General features: G+C 41.6%; 1 protein-coding gene across 1 annotated transcript in view; it reads right to left on the bottom strand.

The window, feature by feature from the left end:
- LOC126086328 (uncharacterized) overlaps positions 1-10,143 on the bottom strand; it is a 70,797-nt gene extending 60,654 nt beyond the window's left edge. The window contains exons 1-3 of the mRNA XM_049902481.1: positions 9,931-10,143; positions 960-1,047; positions 326-451 (exon numbers count right to left, since the gene is read on the bottom strand). Coding sequence (XP_049758438.1) covers positions 326-409 — 84 coding nt within the window. The 5' untranslated portion in view covers positions 410-451; positions 960-1,047; positions 9,931-10,143. The remainder of the gene's footprint in view (positions 1-325; positions 452-959; positions 1,048-9,930) is intronic.
- Positions 10,144-23,231: the final 13,088 nt, after the last annotated feature.

Below are 23,231 nucleotides of genomic sequence, written 5' to 3'. Positions count from 1 at the left end.
CGATACATAAGCTGTCTACATGCTGTACGTTTCCCTTATAAATTCTCGAAAAGTGAATAATCCTACCCTTTTCCCCGTAAAGAACATTTTTAAAGTTTCCCTATGAAATTTCTATCTTAGAAAAGGGTCTAAATACAATTAAAGAATTTCAAGTTCATCATTGACACAGATTTTATCATTGGCATTTTTCTTTGGTAAATTCTTTAATGACATAAAAAAAAATGCTTCTGTGCGTAAGATGTTTCGGTGGGAGAAAATCTCTAAGGTCCTCCTCAATTGTGAGAGTCTACCACCACCTACCACTTAGGTAACTGGAGGATCGTACCTGCGGTTGTCCATCCCTCACTCGTTCCTGACACTGTTGTAGCATGATCCAGAATCGCCACGATGCCACCGCAGACCAGCACATGCTGCTCAACTACAAACGAGACCTGGCTCCTGGTGTACAGCCCTGGGGACACCCAGAGAAGATCCCTGGTCTCTCTGTATGCAAGACCTAATCATATCCCTACCCAGTCCTAAAGCCTGGCAAAACAATCAAAGCAAGCCATCTCACCACATACTCAGGCTGAGGCCAACCAACAGCAAATCCTGTCGTAAGGAATTAAAAAACTCAAGCCTGGAAAAGTCCTGAGTTTTCTCACGAGTGGTCAGATGGGTCCATGCTCCCTCATCAACTCACAAGGGCTGGCTAAACACCTCCCTCAAGGGATTTCGTTTCTGTTACACGGGGCTCTTGGCGGAGGACTGAGCGCATACAAGATGCTGAATGGTTTGTTCAATAAATACATGAACAATGATTGGAAAAAATGGGCACCGAGGATAAACACTGCAATGTTTAGCTTCATTCCCACTGAATTTGATGGGGCTCTGACAGGTAAGAAGTTTCAGGATAAAGGAATGTTCACACAACTTAAACATGACGGTATTTCCAGAAGGAGAAAGAAACATTAACTTACACGGGCCATGGTTTAGAAATTCAAGAACTGGTCGGTCCTCCTTGAGGTTAATCTTCCTGGAGAAGCACAGAGTTCACAGAAGCCAGAGCTAGGGGGAGGAAAAGGCAGCCATGAGATCAGGTAGGCCTCAGAGCTCCCAAAATGACTGGAGTCAGTATGACCTTTTTCCTCTCCTGACCTCCCCACCACAGAGAAACACGTTCTGAGAGACGTGAGGTAGTACGGACAAACCTCATCCCTAATCGTACCTACCTTTCAGAGCTAACGTAGGGCCACATCATCCAAACCAGAATCTCTTTCAAAGCCTTGCAGACCTGCTTGGACTCACCAGACATAAAGAGAAAAATTCACAAGGACAAGCCTGCCAACCTTTACCACTGCAAAACTGCTGCTCTGGTAGTCCTGGGGACCTCCGGCCACGAGAGTTTACAGAATCCTCCGGACTTATCACTTTCTATTTCTAATCAGAACCACTCACACTGCTTTTCTACAAGACTTCATTTGTCATTCTCTTCTGTTTCTTACAACCTAGGCTGGAGCGGAGAGGATTCATGCCCTATGTAGCTAGACAATTAACACGTATCTATTTACTGAGACCACGGACTGCCAGAAGAATGAACAAATCTGTCTTGGACGAAGTTCAGCCAGAATGCTCCTTAGAAGGGAGAACGGCAAGCCTTCGTCTCACATACTTTGGACATTTTATCAGGAGGGACTAGTCCCTGGAGAAGGACGTTATACTTGGTAAAAGAGAGGGTCAGCAAAAAAGAGGAAGACCCTTAACAAGACGGCCTGACACAGTGGCTCCAACAATGGGCTCACGCATAACAACTGTGAGGGCGGCACAGGACTGGGCAGTGTTTTGTTCTGTTGTGCACACGGGTCCCTGTAAGCTGGAACCGACTTGAGGGCCCCTAACAACAACAACAACATCTACTGAGAACTTCCATGTGCTAGGCATGTACTTTATACACATTAACTTGATCTTCGGGATTACTGTGCAGTGTAATTATTCTATCCATGTAATGGATCCGAAAACTCACTCTAGAAGAAGTGAAATCACTCACAGAAATTCAGTTTATAAGAATCAAAACTGCCACTTATTTTTCTAACCACAAAGCTAGTTCTTTGAATTCTGGCTCTTGCCTCTGAAACCGAGAATTTCTTGTTCCAATTAAAGAAACCTGAGCATGCATGACTCACCAAAACAACAGACATAACACATCAGCTCACCAAAAGCAAAAACAAACCCGTTGTTGTCAAGTCGACTCCGACTCACAGGACCTACAGGACAGCGTAGAACCACCCTACAGGATTCCCAAGGAGCAGCTGGTGGATTCGAACTGCCGACCTTTTGTTTGGCAGCTGAGCTCTTAACCACTGCGCCACCAGGGAAATTAAATCTCACTTAAAGAGTGTCAATGCTCCATAATAGCAATTTGGAACATACTACCACCATACTCCCGAGAGCTTGACTCCATCCACGTCATTAGGGCCGACTCCACCTGAGGAGGCAGCCCTTCCCCAGCCGTATTTTGAGCGCCTTCCAACCTGAGGGGCTCGTCCTCTGGCACTATCTCACACAATGTCCCACTGCTATTGATAACGTTTTCCCTGGCCAATTTTTTCAGAAGTAGACTGAAGACTAGGTCCTTCTTCCTAGTCTGTCTTAGTCTAGAAGCTTCGCTGAAACCTGACCACCATGGGTGACCTTGCAGGTATTTGAAATACTGGTGGCATAGCTTCCAGCATCACAGCAACACAAAAGTCACCACAATACGATCCTCAATCAACACCCATGGAAACTGCAGTCAAAAAATCAATGTATTGCATTGGGCAAATCTGCTACAAAAGACAAGTGTTAAAGAACAAAGATGTCCTCGTCAGGACTAAGATGCAACTGACTGAAGCCACGATATTTTCAACTGCGTCAGACGCGTGCAAAAGCTGGACAACCAATAGGGAAGACTGAAGAAGAACTGAAGCCTTTGAATTACGGTGTTGGTAAGAATATTGAATATACCGTGGACTGCCAGAAGAATGAACAAATCTGTCTTGGAAAAAGTACAGCCAGAGTGCTCCTTGGAAGCGAGGATGGCGAGACTTTGTCTCATACACTTTGGACACTGTCTTAGGCTGGGTTCTCCAGGGAACCACTCAGAACAACTTAGATAACTGTCATGGATTGAACTGTGTCCCCCAAAATATCTGTCAGTTCGGCTAGACCATGATTATTCCCAGTACTGTATGACTGTCTACCATTTTGTCATCTGATGGGCTTTTCCTAAGTATTGTAAATCCTATCTCTATGATGTTAATGAGATGGGATTAGTGACAGTTATGTTAATGAGGCAGGACTCAATCTACAAGATTAGGTTGTATCTTAAGTCAGTCTCTTGAGATTTAAAAGAGAGAAGCAAGCAGACAGACATGAGGACCTCATACCACCAAGAAACAAGGGCCAGGAAAATAGTGCATCCTTTGAACCTGGGGCCCCTGCGCTGAGAAGCTCCTCAATCCAGGAAGATTGATGACAAAGACCTTCCCCCAGAGCTGAGAGAAAGAGAAAGCTTTCCCCTGGAGAGACCACTTGAACCTGGACTTCTAGCCTCCTAGAGTGTGAGAGAATAAATTTCTCTTTGTTAGAGCCACCCACCTGTGGTATTTCTGTTATAGCAGCACTAGATAACTAAAACAGACATATTACCAGGAGGGACCAGTCCCTGGAGAAGGACATAATGCTTGGTAAAGCAGAAGGTCAGTGAAAAGGAGGAAGACCCTCAATGAGATGGACTGACACAGTGGCTGCAACAATGCGCTCAGGCATGGCACTGATTGTGACGATGGCGCTGGACTGGGCAGTGTTTCGTTCTGTTGTACAAGAGATCACTATGAGTTGGAACCGACTTGATGGCACCTAACAACAACCATTACACTGCAGACTGTGTACAATTAAATATATGTTCAAGTAGCATTTAAACACTCAAACACTTGGACTCAGAAATTCTACTTTTAGAACTAAAGAAAATAATTGTACATGGAGACAAAAATGTATGTAAGTGTGTGCTGACAGACATTATTCATAATGGAAAAGCTAGAAAGAACCTAAATGTTCTTTAATAGCAAATAGATTAAATAAATTATAAAGCATCCATACAGTGAAAAACCAGCTGCCATTTAAAAATGATCACATAGATCTTTAATGAGAAAGATGGATATATGTTTACTATGCGTTGCCGAGTGAAGAATGCAGGTAATAAAACAGTATGACTAATGTAATTATGTTTGGCAAGGTAAAAACACTTATATGTGTACATATACATGTATGTGCACAGTAATCACTACATGCCAAGTTGCAGAAAATACTTAAAGACACAGCAATACCCAAGATATATAATCTTAACAAAAATTAAACATAGTGGACATCATGATTACATTTGTAAAGTGTACGTATATATCAATATAAACAACACCAACAAATAGAAAGAAACTCTGGGAACTGTGAGTCTATAGGCCTGTGACATAAGTGGGTTCAGCAAAGAAACCAGTGTGATAAAAACAGCACCAACAAGCACATGAAAAGATGCTCAGCATCATTAGCCATTAGGAAGGTGCAAATCAAAACCACAGTGATACCATCTCAACCTCATTAGGATGGCAATGATTAAAAAAATACAAAGCCAAAGTCGTAGAGGAACAGGAACCCTCATCCGCTGCTGGTGGAAATGCAAAATGATGTAGCCACTGTAGAAACCATTTTGGTGGTTCCTCAAAAAGTTGAACATAGAACTACCATATGACCCAGCAGTCCCAATCCCTGGTATACACCCAGAAGTGAAAGCAGGAAAGCAAACAGAAACCTGTTCACTGCAGCACTTTTCACAATAGCCAAAAGGTGGAAACACCCAAAATGTCCATCAACAGATGGATAACAAAATGTGCATGCTACAGAACATTACTCGGCCCAACGAGCTATATTAAATTCTGATGTACACCATGATGTGTGAACCTTGAAAACATTATGCGGAGCGAAATAAGCCAGGCGCAAAAGGACAAATACTGTATGATCTCACTCATATGAAATAAGCAAATGCATACAGAAACCAAAAATGAACAGTGGTTATCAGGGTGGGAGGGAGGGGGAAAGAGAGTTTTTGCTTAGGGAGCAGCGAGTTTGTGTTAATGGTGGTGCAGTAATTCGGAAAACAACGAGATGGCTGCCGAACTTGAAGAATGTAATCAGTGTCACTGAATCATACATACAGAAACTGTTGAATGGGTATAGTTTGGCTGTGTATATATTCACCACAATACAAAAAATTAAAACACAGCACCCATCAGTTCCTTTATGTTCTTCAAAATGATGAGACATCTTCATTATCAAGATTCTTCTGTGAGTGGACACAATCAAGGTAAGCAGAGCTGCCAAGTTCTCTAAGAGTATACCAAAGTATTTGACACAAAATAGATATTTTATCCCTGCCTTCCTCCACTGAATAACTAATTAAGGTTTCATATTTTATATAATCTTTGCAAAGTGTCTTATAAATCCTTAGCTTATTAAAAGGATTTGTAGATAATGAAAAAAAATTGAGTCTTCTTGTTTAAAGCAGACCAGTTGGTGTCAAGACAATTCCAACCTACAGCCACCCCACGTGTGTCGGGGCAGAATTGTGCTCCGTAGGGTTTTCAGTGGCTGATTTTTCAGACGTAGATCACAAGGCCTTTCTTCCAAGGCACCTCCGGGTGGACCTGAACCTCTAACTTCTCAGTTAGCAGTTTGTGAACTACTAATGCACTCAGCTGCCAACCAAAAAGGTTGGAGGTTTGGCTGACTCAACAGTAACGGGTTTTGGTTTTTTTCTTGTTCAAAACTACGACCACAACTTAACAATGATCACACATTTCTTTTTTTCCCTCTGACGACTAACAAAATATTCATTAATGGCATGAAACTGTATCACATGGATGGAGTATGATTCAATTATTTCTTACTGTTAGACACTGATTTTATATAAGATCATCTCAAAGAACATTCCCAGACATGATAGTCTTTGATTTTAGGCTGGTGGATATTAAACTTTCTGGGTCATGTTTGATAATCTCATGAAATTTTAGACTTTCTCTCTATAAAAATGACATAGTAACAAATACAACAGTTTAATGTATAATTTTTCTTTCCTTTTTTTTTTTTTTTGACTTAATTGTACAAACAGTAGGTGTAGTCTACCTCCCAGTGATTCAAAATAAATTTTTTTTTTTCTTTTAGGTTTCTTTCTTTTTTTTTTTTAATTATTGTACTTTAGATGAAGGTTTACAGGACAAACTAGCTTCTCATTAAACCGTATACATATTGTTTTGTGACATTGGTTAACAACCCCACAACATGTCAAGACTCTCCCCTTCTCGACCTTGGGTTCCCTATTACCAGCTTTCCTGCCCCCTCCTGCCTTCTAGTCCTTGCCCCAAGGCTGGTGTGCCCCTTTAGTCTCATTTTGTTTTATGGGTCTGTCTAACCTTTGGCTGAAGAATGAACCTTAGGCGTGACTTCGTTACGGAGGTAAAGGGTCATACTCTCAGGGTTTCTTGACTCTCATCAGACCACTAAGTCTAGTCTTTTTTTTTTGTGAGTTAGAGTTGTGTTCTATATTTTTCTCCAGCTCTGTCCAGGACTCTCTATTGTGATCCCTGTCAAAGCAGCTGGTGGTGGTAGCTGGGCACCATCTACTTGTACTAGACTCAGTCTGGTGGAGTCTGTGGTAGTTGTGGTCCATTAGTCCTCTGGATTAATCTTTCCCTTGTGTCTTTAGTTTTCTTCATTCTCCCTCGCTCCCAACGAGATGAGACCAGTAGAGCATCTTAGATGAGTTTCATGCACAATTTTGAGGGCTTTTTGGTTCTCTGGAAGCACCAGATGGATTCAAATTACCTCAGGTTAAAAATTCCTGTTCTCAACCATTTCAGTATCCGGCTCATTTTCTCACTAGCACAGTTAACTTGATATTTTCAATTTTCCTGATCTGTAGAAGGTTGGTGGATAATTGCCTAGAATCACCATATAACAACAAATATAGCTAATGTTTATTTAGTACTGAGGAACTACCAAGCACTGTTCCAAGATCTTTACACATAGCGATAAAAGGAAAGCTCATGGTGGGAGTGTAAAACGGTACAACCACTATGGAAAATGGTATGGCACTTCCTGAGGAAGCCAGAAATAGAAATACCATATGGTTCAGCAATTCCACTCCTAAGTATATACCCTAAAGAAATAAGAGCCGTGACACAAATAGACATATGCACACCTGTGTTCAATGCAGCATTATTCACAATAGCGAAAAGACGGAAGCAACTTAAGTGCCCATCAACAGATGAATGGATTAACAAACTATGGTACGTACACACAATGGAATGCTACGCAATGATAAAAAATTACAAATCCACGAAACATCTCACAACATGGATGAATTTTGAGGACATTATGCTGAATGAAATAAGTCAATCACAAAAGCACAACTACTGTATGAGATCGCTACTTAAAGTAACAACAAAAGGTTTACACACAGAAAAATAAAAAGAAAGAAAAAAACATTCTTTCATGGTTACCGGAGATGGGAGGGGGAGGGAGGGAAAATTACCAAATAGGAAACACGTGTTAATATTGGCAAAGGGAAAGAAAATACACAATATGGGAGAAGTCAGCACAACATGATCAAGGCAAGAGAGGACACTGAGAGGAACGCAAGAATAAAGGGCAACTACAGCACCTACTATAGCACAGACAGTCCTGCAACAATAGTATTAACGAACAATAATTTAGCATGGATACATAGACAGATATGTCAAAAGGTGTGGGGAGGTGTAAAGGAGCACACCCGACTGCAGATACAGGTATGGCGGTGGATACTTCTACATACATGACTGTAGGTGCAGCTCACATAGAGCACACAAGGGGCACAGTCAGGGAAACCTCTTAGACAATGATCAAACACCTTGTGGGATGAAGTTCCTAGGCTTGAAGGCAAAGGACCATAGGTCAATTGGCACAAGAGTTCATAAAGACAACATTCTGCATTCTACTTTGGTGAGTAAGTATCTGCAGTCTTGAAAGCTTGTGAGCAGCCATCTAAGGTACAACCATTGGTCTCTTTCTGTCCAGGGCAAACGGGAGTGAAGAAAACTCAGGGGAGCAATTCATCTAAAGGACTAAAGGACCACAGAAACCACAGCCTTCATGACCCTGAGACCAGAAGAACTAGATGGTGCCTGGCTACCACTACAAACTTCTCTCACTGCTATCACAACAGAGGGTCCCGGACAGAGTGGAAGAAAAATGTAGAACAAAAAATCGAATTCACAAAAAACACCAGACTTACTGGTCTAACAGAGACTGAAGGAGACCCTGAGACTATGGCCCTAAAATAACCCTTCTGACCTGGAACTGAAGCCATTCCAGAGAGCACTGTGGAGCCAAACAATAGACAAGCCCATAAAATAAACAATAACACCTGAGAGGAACATGCTCCTTAGAACAACCAATTATACGAGATTGAAACGGCAATACTGGCCCAAAAGCAAAGATGAGAAGGCAGAAAGGGGTAGAAAATCAGGAAAAAAGGAAACAAGGAATCCAGGGCAGAAATGGGTGGAGTGCTGACACACTGTGGGGAATGAAACCAAGGCCGTGAAACACTTTATGTACAAACTATGGAATCGGAATCTGATTTGTGTCAACTTTCACCTAACGCACACACACACAAAAAGGTAAAAAGCTCACAGAACAAAACCATCTGCCAAAGCGATACACGCATATAGGAAGACATTTAAGGAGAAGGAAATTTTCTCATGCCCTAAAAAATAAAAATGCATTTCACAGAACAAAGAGGAAATACTCACTAGCCTAGACCTTGGCTTTTAAATGGGCAACAGCAATTCTTTCCTTTTATTAGAATTCTGCAGAACTGGGAAAGAATGGAGCCCTGGTGGCACAGTAGTTAAGCAGTAGGGCTGCTAATAGTTAAGATTGCCAGACTGAACCCAGCTGCTTTGCAGAAGATGTGGGAGTCTGCCCCTGTAAAGATTTACAGCCTTGGAAACCCTATGCAGCAGTTCTACTCTGTCCTACAGGGTCACTAGGAGTTGGAGTCTGTGACAATGGGTTTGGTTGTTTTGGTTTGGGGAAGAAGGGAATCTTAAGACAACAGGCCTTTCTGGGAGCCCAGTCTAGCCTGGTTAAAATTAGGGCCCAACCCCACAACCACATCTGCCCCTATCAACCACCATGGACACATATCCAGAGGAAAGTATGAGAAAGCCTGGAGTCCTCCCAGAAGCCGGCCTGTGGGGGCATTTGCAGTACTAACATTCTCAGGAGTCTTCTCTCTGGATCTCAGATATATGACTGAGGACTGAGGACCATTTCTCTGGGGCTGGACCCCACGTAGCCAAAGGGCAGAAGGCTCAGCTGCGATGCTGGGTCAGAGTCACATACCCCACGTCAAGGATGAGAAGGCAGGAAAGGGGAGAAAATCAGGACGAAGGGAAACGGGGAACCCAAAGCGGAAATGGGGAGAGTGCGGACACATTGTGGGGACTGAAGCGAAGCCCATTAAACACTGTGTACACACGATTGTAGCTCACACACCGTAGCTCACAGAAACCGTAGCTCACACACCGTAGCTCACAGAAACCGTAGCTCACACAAAGGCTCCGCGTCCAGTTCAGTCACACAAACGCCGTCAAGTACCAGTCCGGATCTCACAACGGCACACAATCCCACTCCACACTGCGGTCCCGTCACGCCCACAGACACACACGCAGTCACACCGTGTCCTCACAAACGCTCGGGCCCAGGCGCGGGGCTCTCGTCGCCCAGTCGTACCGCAACGACCGCCCTCCCTTCTCATCCCCGGGACCGCAGCGTCCTCCATGCCGATGGCCCGGACTAACGTTGCCAGCCAGGACTGCTCACCTGGGGCCCCGAACCCGGCACGTGGTGACAGGCAGCGGAGCCGAAGGCACGACAGCCAACATAAGTGAGCACAACGCTCCCCGGGCCTAACGGCCAGCGCGCGGGGCATGCGGGGAGCGCCGGCCGAGCGCGCTGAGTGCGCAGGCGCGACGGTCTCCAGGGAACGGAGTCTCAGAGCCGCCGAGAGTGCGGGCGGGAGGTCGCGCTGGGCACCGGCGGAGGTGGGGTTTTCTGAGGAAACAGTCACAGGGTCTTGAGCGGGAGCTGGACGTACGACAGGGTCGTAAAGCGGGAGGTACGTGAATGTGACGCTGTGGGGCCTACTGGGGAGCTATGATTATGGAGCAGTGGTTAAAGCGCTTCGCCGCAAACCGAAACGTCGGCGGTTGGTACCCACCAGCCTCCGGAGAAAGACGTGGCAGTCTGCTTCCGCAAAGATTTACAGCCTTGAAACCCAAGGGGCTCTGCTACTCAGTCTTATGGGGTCGCTATGAGTCAGAATGACTCCACGGCGGTGGGTTTTGGTTTTGGTGTATCTGTGAGGTGATTCTGAGTGTCATTCTTTCATTGGGGTTTGGCTAGGTTGTGTTTGAGACCGTGCGACTGCGGGGGGGCTGGAATTCGGTTTGCGAGGAAGATTTTATAACTGAAATTGTATGTCGGGCTCTGTAGGACTGAGAGTGACCTGGGTACCTTGGGTTACATGGGGTTGACTGTGCATGCGTGAGATTGTGTTTCTGTGAACGTGCCTGGAACTAACTCTGGACATTTATTTGATAGATTTGCTTTCCTTGTTAGGCCTTCCCTGGGGACCATGATTGTGGGTCAGTCATTGTGAGTCTGAGAAACGACGCGCCTGATAGTGTGTTCTTGTGGCTCTGTAGCAAGTTGGTTATTTGGACGATTGGATGTAACCACGAGTCTCACTCTCCTCAGCTCTGAAATAGAAGAATGTTCCATCTTCATGGAGCATCAGCTTTATTGGAAGATTTAGTTTAAAAAATAGTGATATTTTTCCTGTAAAATTGTTTAATTTAGTCACACAGTTTGTTGTGGAGAAGAATGCAAATGAACAAAAATTTTAAAATAAGATTTCAAAGGAAATTTCCGTCATGGAGTAATTTACTTCTGCCCCAGATTCCCAGGAGTAAGCTTTTTCTCTGTGTTAAGAGGATTTCATTGGGAAACAGTATAGTCAGAGTAGACAGCCCAGGATTTGGGAGTCAGATATCTTGGGCCCTAGATCAGGCACGCTTTTTCCCTTTATTCAAGAAGGGCAAGAACTCAAGACTTAAAGTATGAGTTCACACTGATATTTAAAGTATGAAACGAATGTCAGTATGAACTTATAACTTCACAAGAGTTTATGCTTTTGTTAAAAAATAAAATCAGGTATTCAAAAGAATTATAATATTTGATTGTTCTATGATTTAATAAACAATTTACAAATTGGGGCACACTTCTCCAAGAGGAGCCTGTTTCCAGAGAATAGAGAATTCACAGAGACAAAATAATTTTTGCTTAATGAATACAGGTTTCAGTGGTGATGAAGTAGTTAATGGCTACTGAGTTAGCCTTAAAAAGAAACTCCTGAAAAATTTGGCCTTTTACCCATTGTTAGCTATGAGATCGATTGAAATTAAAATTTGGAGACACCCAGAGTCTTTTTTATTACATCAGAATAAAAAAGGTTTTGTCATTGACTGCTCTTCAAACAGGAAAGAAAAGTTAATTAGCAGGTTTGCTTGGAAAAAACAGGCCAGCTAAGCTGCAGGCAAGAACAGTCCTGGGTCAGGATTTTGTTGCAGCCACTGTGTCAATCCACCTCATTGAGGGTCTTCCTCTTTTCCACTGACCCTGTACTTTACCAAGCACGATGTCCTTCTCCAGGCACTGATCCCTCCTGATAACATGTCCGAAGTATGTGAGACATAGTCTCACCATCCTTGCTTCTAAGGAGCATTCTGGTTGTACTTCTTCCAAGACAGGTTAGTTCGTTCTTTTGGCAGTCCATGGTATATTCAATATTCTTTGCCAACACCGTAATTCAAAAGTGTCAATCCTTCTTCCTTATTTATTGTCTAGCTTTCGCATGCATACGAAGCGATTAAATGGCTCTAGCTAATTATCAAACCAAAGGGAATAGGGAGAGCCAGCATGTCAGAAGCGAGGGGAACCAGGTCCCCCTTGCACACCACCTGTCCAGGTAGCTAGCAGTCCCAGCACAAGGTTTAAAGACCCTCAAGTGGTCACCTGTCTACTGTGGATTGGGGTGGTGGGCCTGCAAGGAGTCTGGAGGCCTGGCACTTCTTTTCCAGGCTTTGCCCCCAGGCATCTCACCAGCAATTTGGTGGCTATTGGCCATTTTTTGGAGGTACCCTGTAGTGGTGTGAAAAAAAAGTGAGAATGAGCTAGGGACTTACAGCTGGTATCCTGAAGGATAGAAGGAACCTCTGAATTTTTAGCCAGAAGTTCAGAAGGGAGGGGCGTCATGGGGACTCCCAAGCTTCTGGCTGGCATCTGAAGTCTTGGGCAGACTTGGCAGACTGGAGAACTGTGCTGTTTATCTTATGAGGTCTGTCCTAGTTCAGGGTGATTAGGGTCAGGGCTGCGCCAGGTGCAGCTGGTGTCAGAACAGAAATGGAACAGAGGGTAACAGAATTGATGTAAATTGATTCTTACAGGCATGGAAGTGGAAAACAGTTATGCTGTTGAATTGCCACATTTTGTTTAATGGAGATTTAGTAATATGTAGCTGAGGCCAGGGATTCAACTTTTTAAGATGTTATCTTAAGAAAACAGTGGGCAAGTGCACAAAAGTATGCATGAATGCCAGTTCACCCCAGCATTGCTTATAATTACAGAGGTACATGATGAAGTGGTTAAATTTTGGGGTTCCAAATATAGAATATTAATCTAGGGCAAAATATGCCATGTATAGGCTGGTCTGTACCCAAAAACCCATTGCCATTGAGTTGATTTCGACTCATAGCCACCCTTTAGGACAGAGCAGAACCGTCCCATAGGGTTTCCAAAGAGCGGCTGGTGGATTCGAACTGCCGACCTTTTGGTTAGCAGCAGTAGCTCTTAACCACTGCGTCACCAGGGCTCCAGTCTGATCGGTAGTTGAGTGATGAGTGAAATTTGTTGTTTTTGTTAGGTTCCATCAAGTCAGCTCTGACTCATAGTGACCCTGTGTACAACAAAATGAAATGTTGCCCAGTCCTGCACCATGCTCGAAATCATTGCTATATTTGAGCCCATTGTTGCAGCCACTATGTCAATCCATCTTGTTAACGGTCTTCTTCGTTTTCACTGACTGTCTATTTTACCAAAGCTTGATGTCCTTCTCTAGGGATTGGTCCTCCTTGATAGTATGTCCAAAGTAAGTAAGATGAAGTCTTGCCATCCTTCCTTCTAAGGAGTACTCTGGCTGCATTTCCTCCAAGACATTCTTTTGGCAGTCCATGGTATATCCAGTGTTCTTCCCTAACACCAAAATACAAATGCATCAATTCTTCTTCAGTCTTCATTGTCCAGCTTTCACATGGGCCTATTGGAAATACCATGGCTTGGGTCAGGTGCACCTTAGTCATCAAAGTGGCATCTTTGGTTTTTCTGTTGTGCTGTTGAGTTGGTTCCAACCAATAGCAACCCTACTGTACAACAGAAGGAAACACTGCTCAGTCCTGCGCCATTCTGAAAATTGTTGTTACGCTTGAGCCCATTTGGCAGCCACTGTGTCAATCTCTGGGAAACCCTGGTGGCGTATTGGTTAAAGTGCTACAGCTGCTAACCGAAAGGTCGGCGGTTCAAATCCACCAGGCGCTCCTTGGAAACTCTATGGGGCAGTTCTACTCCGACCTATAGGGTCGTTATGAGTCGGAATCTACTCGACAGCAATGGGTTTGGTTTTTTTTTTTTTTTTAGGTTTGGTGTCAATCTCTGCTTTTTAGCACTCTAAAAAGGTCTTTTGCTGCAGATTTGCTCAATGGAATACGTCGTCTGATTTCTTGACTGCTGCTTCCACGGGCATTGATTGTTGACCTAAGAAGAATGAAATCCTTGACAACTTCAGCTTCTCCATTTATCAGGATGTTGTCTGGTTGTGAGAATTTTAGTTTTCTTTATGTTGAGTTGTAATCCATATTGAAGGTTGTGGTCTTTGGTCTTCATCAGTGTTTCAAATCGTCTTCATTTTCAGCAAGCAAGATTGTGCCATCTGCATATTGCAGGTTGTTAGTGAGTCTTCCTCCAATCATGATGTGACGTTCTTCTTCTTATACTCTAGATTCTGAGATTATTTGCTGAACAGATTGAATAAGTATGCTGGAAGGATACAACCCTGATGCACACTTTTCCTGATTTTAAACTGTGCAGTATTCCCTTACTCTGTTTGAGAGACTGCTTCTTGAGCTATGTACAAACTCCACATACGCACAATTAAGTGTTCTGGACTTCCCATTCTTTACAATGTTTTCCATAATGTGTTACGATCCACACAGTCCAGTGCCACTGCTTAGCCAATAAAACAAAAGCAAATATCTTTCTGGTATTCTCTGCCAAGATCCATCTGATATCAGCAGTGATATCCTTTGTTCCACGTTCTCTTCTGAATTGAGTTTGAATTTCTGGTAGTTCCCTGTTGATGTAATGGCTGCAGCCATTTTTTAATTATCTTAAGCAAAATTTTGCTTACATGTGATATTAATGATACTCAAGAATTTCAGCATTCCATTGGATTACCTTTCTTTGAAGAGGGCACAGATATGAATCTCTTCCAGTCAGTTGGCCAGGTTGCTGTCTTCCAAATTTCTTGGCATAGACAAGTGAACGCTTCCAGCACTGCCTCCACTTGTTGAAGCATCTCAATTGATACTCTCTCCATTGCCAAGTCCTTGATTTTTGCCAGTGCCTTCAGTGCAGCTTGGACTTCTTCTTTCAGTACCATTGATTCTTGATCATATGCAACCTCCTGAAATAGTTGAACATCGACCGATTCTTTTTGGTATAGTTGACTGTGTATTCCTTCCATCTTCTTTTGATGCTTCCTGTGTCATTCAATTTTTTGCCCATGGAATCCTTCAGTAATGCAACTTAAGGCCTGAATTCTTTCATCAGTTCTTTTGGCTTGAGAAATGCCAATTGTATTCTTCGCTTTTGGCTTTGTAGCTCCAGGTCTTTAAACATTTCATTATAATACTTTACCTTGTCTTCTAGAGCTGGCCTTTGAAATCTTCTGGTCAGCTCCTTTATCATTTCTTCCATTCGCTTAAGCTAGTCTGTCCTCAAGGACAAATTTCAGAGTCTCTTCTGACATCCCTTTTGGTAATTTCTTTTTTGTCTTTAATGACCTTTTGCTTTCTTCACGTGTGTTGTCCTTTATGCCATCTCACAACTCTTCTGGTTTTCAGTCATCAGTGTTCAGTGCATCAAATCTATTCTTGAGACAGTATCTAAATTCAGGAGGGATGTATACAAGGTCATACTTTGGCTCACGTGGACTTTTAATTTTAATCAGTTTCGACTTGAAGTTGCTTATGAACAATTGATGGTATGTTCCGAAGAAGTCAGCCCTTGTCCTGACTGATGATACTGAGCTGCTCAATTGTCTCTTTCTACAGATGTAGTTGATTTGATTCCTGTGTATTCCATCTGGTGAGATCCATGTGTAGTCACTGTGTTGTTGAAAAATGGTATTTTTGATGAATACGTCATTGGTCTTGCAGAATTCTATAATGCAATCTCCATCATGTCTGTAACCAAGGCCATATTTTCCAACTACTGATCCTACTTTTTTCTTTCCAACTTAAACATTCCAATCACCAGTAATTATTAAGGCATCTTGATTGCATGCTTGATCAATTTCAGACTGCGGCATTTCATAAAAATCTTCAATTTCTTCATCTTTGGCATTAGTGTTTGGTGTATAAATTTGAATAATTGTATTAACTGGTCTTCCTTGTAGGCATATGGATATTATGAATGACAGCATTGTACCTCAGGATAGATCTTGAAATGTTCCTTGTGACAATTAATGCGATGCTGTTTCTCTTCAATTGTACATATTATATCCATATTAACTTAGATTGTGCACATAGTCTGCCCTTGTATGACCTTAAGGAAAATTCTACTTCCTAGATATTCACAACGAAGGAAAACAATTACCAATCTATTTGATATGTATACAAAATCTATTCAAATAATCAGTATTTAAATGCCACTTCACATTTTTTCGTACGTTATGATCACACTAAAAATGACATCACAAGTATTTAAATGTATGACGTACCCATAAGAAGTATTTTAATTGATGCACAATATTTCTTTGGAGTAGATATGGCTATATTTATTTCATGTCCACATACATTCACCCTTGAGAATCTGTCTTTTCTAATCCTACCTAATATAACAAAAAGTTTTGAGTTAGATGTTTGATAATATTCATACTCTCTGGAAAGAAAATGTGATTCTTTCTTCTGCTGCAGTTTTTTTGGATACTGAATTCTATCCTCGCCTGCAATTCATTTCTAAAATGCAGAGGTTCATTTTCCAGGAAGATAGTGCCTGCAGCGCGTTCTTTCTCCTGCTTATGGGCTGGGAAAAGGGCCAAGGAGAGGTTGCCTAAGCATAATTAGGGCGCAGGGAAGGTGAATTTCCTGTAATTTTAGAAAAACCTGGGCTACTGGTAGAAATTTTGGTTCATGGTTGTCTAAGTAGAGAAGAGTTTTGTGTTCTCATGTGAGTCTAGGAGGCGAGTCCAACTTACCCTAGTATTTTTTCCCATTGCTGTGTTCAAGAAACCAGCTGTTCTTTTGCCTATATTTTCCCTCTAATGGTGTTTCGAAACATGAAAAAAAAATAACCCGATGTCCTCCTCCACAAAGGACTCAGAATCGCCTTTGACACATTAAAGAAAGTTAAAAGATAGTTGCAAACTGGGAGAAGATATTCACAGGCAACAAACAATTAGTATCAAGAATATGTACAGAAGAGGCGGGGCCAAGAATGGCAGAATAGCTAGATGCTTCCTGCGATCCCTCTTACAACAAAGACCTGAAAAAACAAGTGAAACAATTATATTTATGACAAGCTTGGAGCCCTGAACATCAAAGGCAAAGTTAGAAAACGGACTGAATGGCAGGGGGAGGGAGAGACGGTTCAGAAGTGGAGAGGACAACCAGACCTGAATTGCCGGGATCCCTCAGGCACCATTCCTGGGAGCGACTGTGGCAGGCTGGTGGTAGCATTTGGGCACAGTTTCCTCAGGGAGAAGCAGCCAGCCACACAGCCTACTCACACCCCCAGAACCAGAGAATAACGGCGCTCTCGGCAAAAGCTAAGTACTTGAGTATATTTTACTGCCCCTCCCAGCCCCCAAGCCAGCTTCAGTGGCTGTTGATTTCCCTGGGCCTGAAGTAGGCCATGTTGAGCGCCCGGAACCATCCTCCCAGCTTTGGAGTAGGAATAAATTCACAATTGGGGAAAAGATAATTTGCCAGCTCTACTAACCGGGGGAGCTCAGGACAGAAGTGGCTCCTGTCCAGGCATAAACAGTCTGTGGACTTTGAATACCTTTCCCCCCCGTATGGACCTGTATGGGCCTATTTCAGGAGAATAGGCCCTTGTTGGCAGACTGCAACTATTTTCAGTTGTGCGGTGAAGAGGTGGGTGTTTGATATTTGACACTGCTTTGCCTATTAAATAGGGTCCTCACATACCCATATCACGGGCATAAGGACTGGTGGCTCCACTCACATCACCCAGCCACCCATGACAGGGGTCCAAGGATAACTGGTACCTCCCAGTCCTTACAGACAAAAGCATTGGGTGCCCACGGTCCATCTGCAGAACCCATCGACCTGTATGCTCCAGGGACCAGGGACACACTTTCCTTACAGACATTCGGGGGATGGTTGTCAGCCCCCTACCTTGTTCAGAGCGTGACCCCCTGCTGCAACCAGATATTGGTACCTACACCAATCATCCCTGCCCCTCTAAGACTATAGAACAGAGCCTGTACCACACACTTGATGATCAGCTACCTGGACATCTGACCTGAATTCATACAAGAAAAGTGAATGGACTCCTAGACTGATATACCTGATAAAAGCTGTAGCCATCTGGTGACAGGACATCAGAGCTTCAAAGGTGAAAATAATCAAGCTACCTCACTCAAGCAACCCATTTGGACATATCAAAACAAAGCAAAAAGCTAGGATACAGTAAGCAAACATAAAATAATACAATAACTTATAGATGGCTCAGAGACAACAGTCAATACCAAGTCACATAAAGAAACAGACCATGATCGCCTCAACAAGCTCTCAGAACAAAGAATCAACGGATCTTCTGGATGAAGGTGCCTTCCTGGAATTACTGGATGCAGAATTCAAAAGATTAATATACAGAACTCTTCAAGACATCAGGAATGAATTTAGGAAGGAGATCAGGCAATATGCAGAACAAACCAAGAAACACACAGATAAAGTAGTTGAAGAAATTAAGGTTATTCAAGAACATAATGAAAAATTTAATAAGCTGCAAGAATCCGGAGAGAGACAGCAGTCAAATTCAGAAGACTAACAATAAAATTACAGAAGTAGATAACTCAATAGAAAGAGGAGCAGAACTGAGCAAGTGGGAGGCAGAATTGGTGAGCTTGAAGATAAAGCACTTGGCACCAATATATTTGAAGAAAAATCAGATAAAAGAGTTAAAAAAAAATGAAGAAACCTTAAGAATCATGTGGGACTCTATCAAGAGCAATAACCTACGAGTGATTGGAGTACCAAGACAGGGAGGGACAACAGAAAATACAGAGAGAATTATTTGCAGAAAACTTCCCTGATATCATGAAAGATGAGAAGATATCTATCCAAGATGCTTATCAAACTCCACATAAGGTAGATTCTAAAAGAAAGTCACCAAGACATATTATAATCAAACTTGCCAAAACTAAAGATAAAGAGAATTTTAAGAGCAGCTAGGGACAAATGAAAAGTTACCTACAAAGGAGAGTCAATAAGAATAAGCTTGTACTACTCAGCAGAAACCATGCAGGCAAGAAGGCAATGGGATGACTTATATAAAACATGAAGGAAAAAAATTGCCAGCCAAGAATCATATATGCAGCAAAACTCTCTCAAATATGAAGGTGAAATTAGGATATTTCCAGATAAACAGAAGTTTAGGGAATTCATAAAAAGCATGCCAAAACTACAAGAAATACTAAAAGGAGTTCTTTGGTTAGAAGATCAATAATATCAGATATCAACCCAAGACTCGAACACTGGACAGAGCAATCAGATGTCAACCCAGACATGGAAATCACAAAAATAAGATAAAAAAACGCTCACAACAGGGAAACAGCGATGTTATTATGTAAAAGAAGATAACATTAAAACAAAGAGGAACTAAAAAATGTAGTCATAGATATTTCATATGGAGAGGAAGACAAGGCAATATAAAGAAATAAAAGGTTTAAACTTAGAAAAATAGGAGTAAATATTAAGGTAACCACAAAGGAGACTAACTATGCTACTCATCAAAATAAAATACAAGAAAAAATAGAGACTCAGCAGAAACAAAATCAACAACGAATAAGAGGAAAAGGGAATATATAAACTACTCAGCACAAAAAATTAAGTGGAAAAAAGAAACTCTCAACAACACACAAAAAAAGACATCAAGATGAGATATACCTTATACCTGTCTGTAATTATGCTGATTGTAAATGGACTAAATGCACCAATAAAGAGAGAGAGTGGCAGAAGGGATTAAAAACATGATCTGCTTATATGCTGCCTGCAAGAGACACACCTTAGACTTAGAGACACAAACAAACTAAAACTCAAAGGAGGGGGAAAAAATATATCAAGCAAACAACAATCAAAAAAGAGCAGGAGTGGCAGTATTAATTTCCGACAAAATAGACTTTAATGTTAAATCCACCACAAAGGACAAGGAAGGACACTATATATACCAGGAGGATATAACCATATTAAATATTTATGCACCCAATACAGGGCTGCAAGATACATAAAACAAACTCTAACAGCATTCATAAGTGAGATAGACAGCTCCACAATTATAGTAGGAGACTTCAACACACCACTTTCAGTGAAAGACAGGACATCCAGAAAGAAGCTCAGTAAAGACACCGAGATCTAAATGCCACAGTCAAGCAACTTGACCTCATAGACATATACAGAATGTTCCATCCAACAGTAGCCAAGTATACTTTCTTTTCTAGTGCACATGGAACATTCTCCAGAAGAGGCCACAAGCCTTAGCAGAATCCAAAACATCGAAATATTACAAAGCATGTTCTCTGACCATAAGGCCATAAAAGTAGAAACCAATAACAGAAAAAGCAGGGAAAAGAAATCAAAGCCTTGGAAACTGAACAATACCCTGCTCAGAAACGACTGGGTCATAGGAGACATTGAGGATGGAATACTGAAATTCATAGAATCCAATGAGAATGAAAACACTTCCTTTCAGAACCTTTGTGACAGAGCAAAAGCAGTGCTCAGAGGTCAATTTATATCAATAAATGCATATGTACAAAAAGAAGAAAAGGCCAAAATCAAAGAATCCCTACAACTTCAACAAATAGGAAAAGAGCAACAAAAGAAACCCTCAGGCACCAGAAGAAAGCAAATAATAAAAATCAGAGCAGAATTAGATGAAATAGAAAAGAGAAAAACATAGCAACCCTATAGGACAGAGTAGAACTGCCCCATAGAGTTTCCAAGGAGCGCCTGGCCGATTCGAACTGCGGACCTTTTGGTTAGCAGCCGTAGCACGTAACCTAATGAGAAACTTTCATGTGCCCATTAGGAGACATGTATTTGTCCTTAGTAGCCAGTTACCATAAATAAAACTTGGATGAATCCCAAAATGCCTCTCAACACAAAAGTGGATGAGCAATGTAACTTCTGGAGAGGCAGAATGTGGATCTGGTCCCCAGTAAAACAAGCATAACTTGTGAAATTTATTTTAAAAAATAATAAAACAAACTTGTAAAGTCTCTGGAAACTGTCCTAAGGGCACACAACAGGTGAAGAAACATTTTTCAAGCAAATCCACTAAAACCTGGTAAGAACAGAGAGAGTCTGTGGCAGTGAATCCATGACTAACCACTCCTTCTCATGACCCTCCCAGCTCAGTCATGGAAACTCCACCACAGGCCAGTACAGTTAAAAACTCAAGGGTCCTTCTCATTCCGCTTCCCCGGTGAGAGCCAGAGTATCCTCCTGGGAGTGGCCAACCATGGGCATTTCTCAGCATTACCCCCCGACCCCCAGCTCTGAATGAATTCCTTATCTGCTCAAATTACAAAATATAGAACATAAGGACTGTAATGAATATGTTTCAATTAAAATTAGAAATAAGACAAACAGAGCTTTGTGGTGATCATTACACTTCTCTTGATTTCTGAGAAAGACTATTTTTGAGAAACAGACTTTGTTAGTAATGTTTTGTTGCAAGATACAGCTTGAATCTGAGTTAATATGCACATCCTAATACTTCATTCAAACTCTAGCTGTTCAAACATACTCTGCCTGCAGAGGCACAAACAAGAGTATGAATGAAAATATGATGACCCTCCAGTGTGTAAAAATGGGGAATATGGTAAAAAGAATAAGGCCTGCCCAAAACTCACCATCGGCAAGTCTACAACATGCAGTAAGACAATAAAATGGGTATAAATGACAAATATTGTGAATGCGGTTTATCAGCTTTATCTATAGAACTATAAAGCCCAAAGGAGTCTTACCATTTTAGAATCAGTGTCTTGATAAAATATATTAATCTTTCAGATGTTACAAACATATTTTATGTACTTTGAAGCATTACAAGGATATTAGAGGGTCAAGAGAATGAGTTATCAAAGAAATTTTAAGACGCATGTATATTAGTCAATGCTAATTGTGCATTTATTTGGAATACTCTGTACTTAAATTGAATAATATTCAAAGTATAATCCCAATGAATTTTTCCTTTTTAAATTGTGCTTTAAGTGAAAGTTTACAGTTCAAGTCAGTTTCTCATACAAAAACTTATACACACATGGTTATGTGACCCTAGTTACTCTCCCTACAATGTGACAGCACACTCCTTCTCTCCACCCTGTATTTCCTGTGTCCATTTAACCAGCCTCTTTCCCCCTCTGCCTTCTCATCTCCCCTCCAGACAGGAGCTGCCCACATAGTCTCATGGGTCTATCTGAACTAAGAAGCACACTCCTGACCAGTATCATTTTCTTATTGTCCAATCTCTGTCTGAAGAGCTGGCTTTGGGAATGGTTTCAGTTCTGGGCTAACAGAGAGTCTGGGGGCCATGTTTTCTGGGGTCCCTCCAGTCTCAGTCACACCATTAAGTTTGATCTTTTTACTAGAATTTGACTTCTGCACCCATTTTCTCCTGCTCCCTCAGAGACTCTCTGTCGTGCTCCCTGTCAGGACAAAGGAATTTTTTATTGGAACTGGACAATTTAAAAATACTTATGAAGAAATAATTCTCTTTAGTTCCAAATAATAATACATAATTAATTATAATGTACTTATCTTTTATTGAAAAGTTTAAGTCAAAGATTGCTGGAAACTCAGTGCAGAAGTAGATCTGAAGATATGAGCATTTAATATATGACGAAGATGGCATTCTAATTCGGTAGCAGAAAGATGACTAATTGGTTTTGGCGTAACTGGCTTTTCTTCTTGCTGGAAGCAAAGCTGAAATACGGTATCACACCTTATACAAATATCAATTCCTGATGGGTTAAAATTTTAAATCTTTTTGTGTGCACAGACTCCTAAGTAAACGCGTGTATGAAAAATTGCAACTCTGTTCCTTTGTCCTCAAGCCCTCTGAGATTTTCAGTGAGCAGCTGATGCTATGAAACATTCCTAAGAAACACAGGAGACAACGAAAACGGTTCAAGAAATCTATTACACAGAAATATCAACTCGATGGCACACAACAAAAACAAAAGGATATAACATAAGAATGTTCATTGCAGCATTGCTTTTAAATGGCAAAAAGAGGAGACAATATGAAGTACTCTAATTGGGGAAATGGTTGAACAGGTATTGAGACAACCACACTGTGAAACATACCGCAGCCATTAAAAAGACTAAGTTAAGCATTATTTACTGACCTGAAGGGAAATCCAAAATGGATGGATGAATTTACAAAAACAAATTGCAGAGAAATGTATTAACTATCAGCCATTTTTTGGCAAAAATATACTAAATCATTTATTTGTGTGTTAATATTTGAACATGAAGAAATAC

Source organism: Elephas maximus, chromosome 11 (genome assembly GCF_024166365.1).
Source record: "Elephas maximus indicus isolate mEleMax1 chromosome 11, mEleMax1 primary haplotype, whole genome shotgun sequence".
NCBI classification, from domain to species: Eukaryota; Metazoa; Chordata; class Mammalia; order Proboscidea; family Elephantidae; genus Elephas; species Elephas maximus.
This window is presented reverse-complemented; position numbering and strand designations above follow the sequence as displayed.